The sequence below is a fragment of the Drosophila persimilis genome, unplaced genomic scaffold (genome assembly GCF_003286085.1).
Source record: "Drosophila persimilis strain 14011-0111.01,24,50 unplaced genomic scaffold, DperRS2 tig00000000-arrow-pilon, whole genome shotgun sequence".
NCBI classification, from domain to species: Eukaryota; Metazoa; Arthropoda; class Insecta; order Diptera; family Drosophilidae; genus Drosophila; species Drosophila persimilis.
In genome coordinates this window covers 27,809,114-27,810,212 of record NW_020825288.1, presented here as the reverse complement: position 1 = coordinate 27,810,212, position 1,099 = coordinate 27,809,114, and the positions used below count along the sequence as shown (strand labels likewise).

General features: G+C 37.4%; 1 protein-coding gene across 1 annotated transcript; it reads right to left on the bottom strand.

Moving 5' to 3' along the window:
• Positions 1 to 774, bottom strand: LOC113567430. The gene is made up of 3 exons (XM_026995223.1): positions 419 to 774; positions 229 to 351; positions 1 to 172 (listed from the first exon to the last, which is right to left on the bottom strand). The coding sequence occupies exons 1-3, from the start codon at positions 754 to 756 to the stop codon at positions 31 to 33; spliced, it is 603 nt and encodes a 200-aa protein (XP_026851024.1). The 5' UTR covers positions 757 to 774; the 3' UTR covers positions 1 to 30.
• Positions 775 to 1,099: the final 325 nt, after the last annotated feature.

Sequence of the window (1,099 nt, the reverse complement as noted above, 5' to 3'; positions counted from 1 at the left end):
TCTTTTCTTTAATATTTAAGGAATTACATTTCATTTTGATTTGTACGGCATACCAGTAATTTTTGTGAACCTCTTTTGCTCTTTTGGGGTCAAACGAAAGAATTTCCGAGATGTACTGTCTATTTCCGATTCATTGTGATAAGGTGGCCATAGCGTGGTAAATGCCATCACTCTATAAAGGAAGAGTATTGAGAATAATTATGGCATTGTGTACATTCCATGACTTACCGCACAAGATAGGCTGCCTCGATGGCGGAACACTGGTAGTCAATGAGTTTCCTCATCTCGTTCTTGAACAGACGATTATACTTCATTGTACATTCCTTATATCGTGACAAACATTGGGATTCCCTGTTGACAATTTGTGTGTAAGTAGAGAATAAATGTTTAATATATCCGATACGTTGGGGAATCTTACAAGGGTGATTTGAATTTACTATAGCTGGGCTGCTGATCAATGAAATCAAGTGCGTCTGGATCTTTAGCTTTGCATATATAGATGTTATCATTATCAAATTCAGTGCTGTCAAAGTCTCCAATAAACTTGGCGTCATTCGGGTGGCGCTTGCATAGACTTTGTAATAGCACATCTGATTTATTTTTATTGTGGATGGGAATTTCATATTTTTGACTAGATTTGTGGTATGTCGTATATGTGGAACGTCTTGACTGCGTTGTGCGTCGTGGGCGTGTGGACAGTGTTGACAGTTTTCGCCCGGTATCAAAAGTTTCTTCGGTCTCTTTATTTTGTTCCATGGCGACAAAAATTAGTATTGTGTATGGTATTTTTTAGAAAAACAAAGACTAAATTTAACTATTCCGTATCATTTTGATTTAACGTTAAACGAAAGGGTTGCTAGATAACTACGAAATAAATTATCTATACATCGATCGCATAAATCTTTCATTCTGATGATAAAATGCATCCCCGGAAAGCCATTTGCCGCTGTATTATGTTGCTCCAAACAATATCATTTGGAATCATCAATCAAATTTGCGAATGGTGTTCAGAAATAGGTCTAAATCTGGATCCGTGACGATGAGAAAGCATGAGAAAAATCACTGGATCTGTTTGGGAGGAACAGAACCACAAGCCCCG

Coding starts and splice junctions, on each gene's coding strand:
- LOC113567430 (XM_026995223.1), bottom strand. CDS start 756: ATGGAACAAAATAAAGAGACCGAAGAAACTTTTGATACCGGGCGAAAA. Junction 352..418: donor AGTAAATTCAAATCACCCTT/GTAAGATTCCCC, acceptor AATTGTCAACAG/GGAATCCCAATGTTTGTCAC. Junction 173..228: donor GAGGCAGCCTATCTTGTGCG/GTAAGTCATGGA, acceptor CTTCCTTTATAG/AGTGATGGCATTTACCACGC.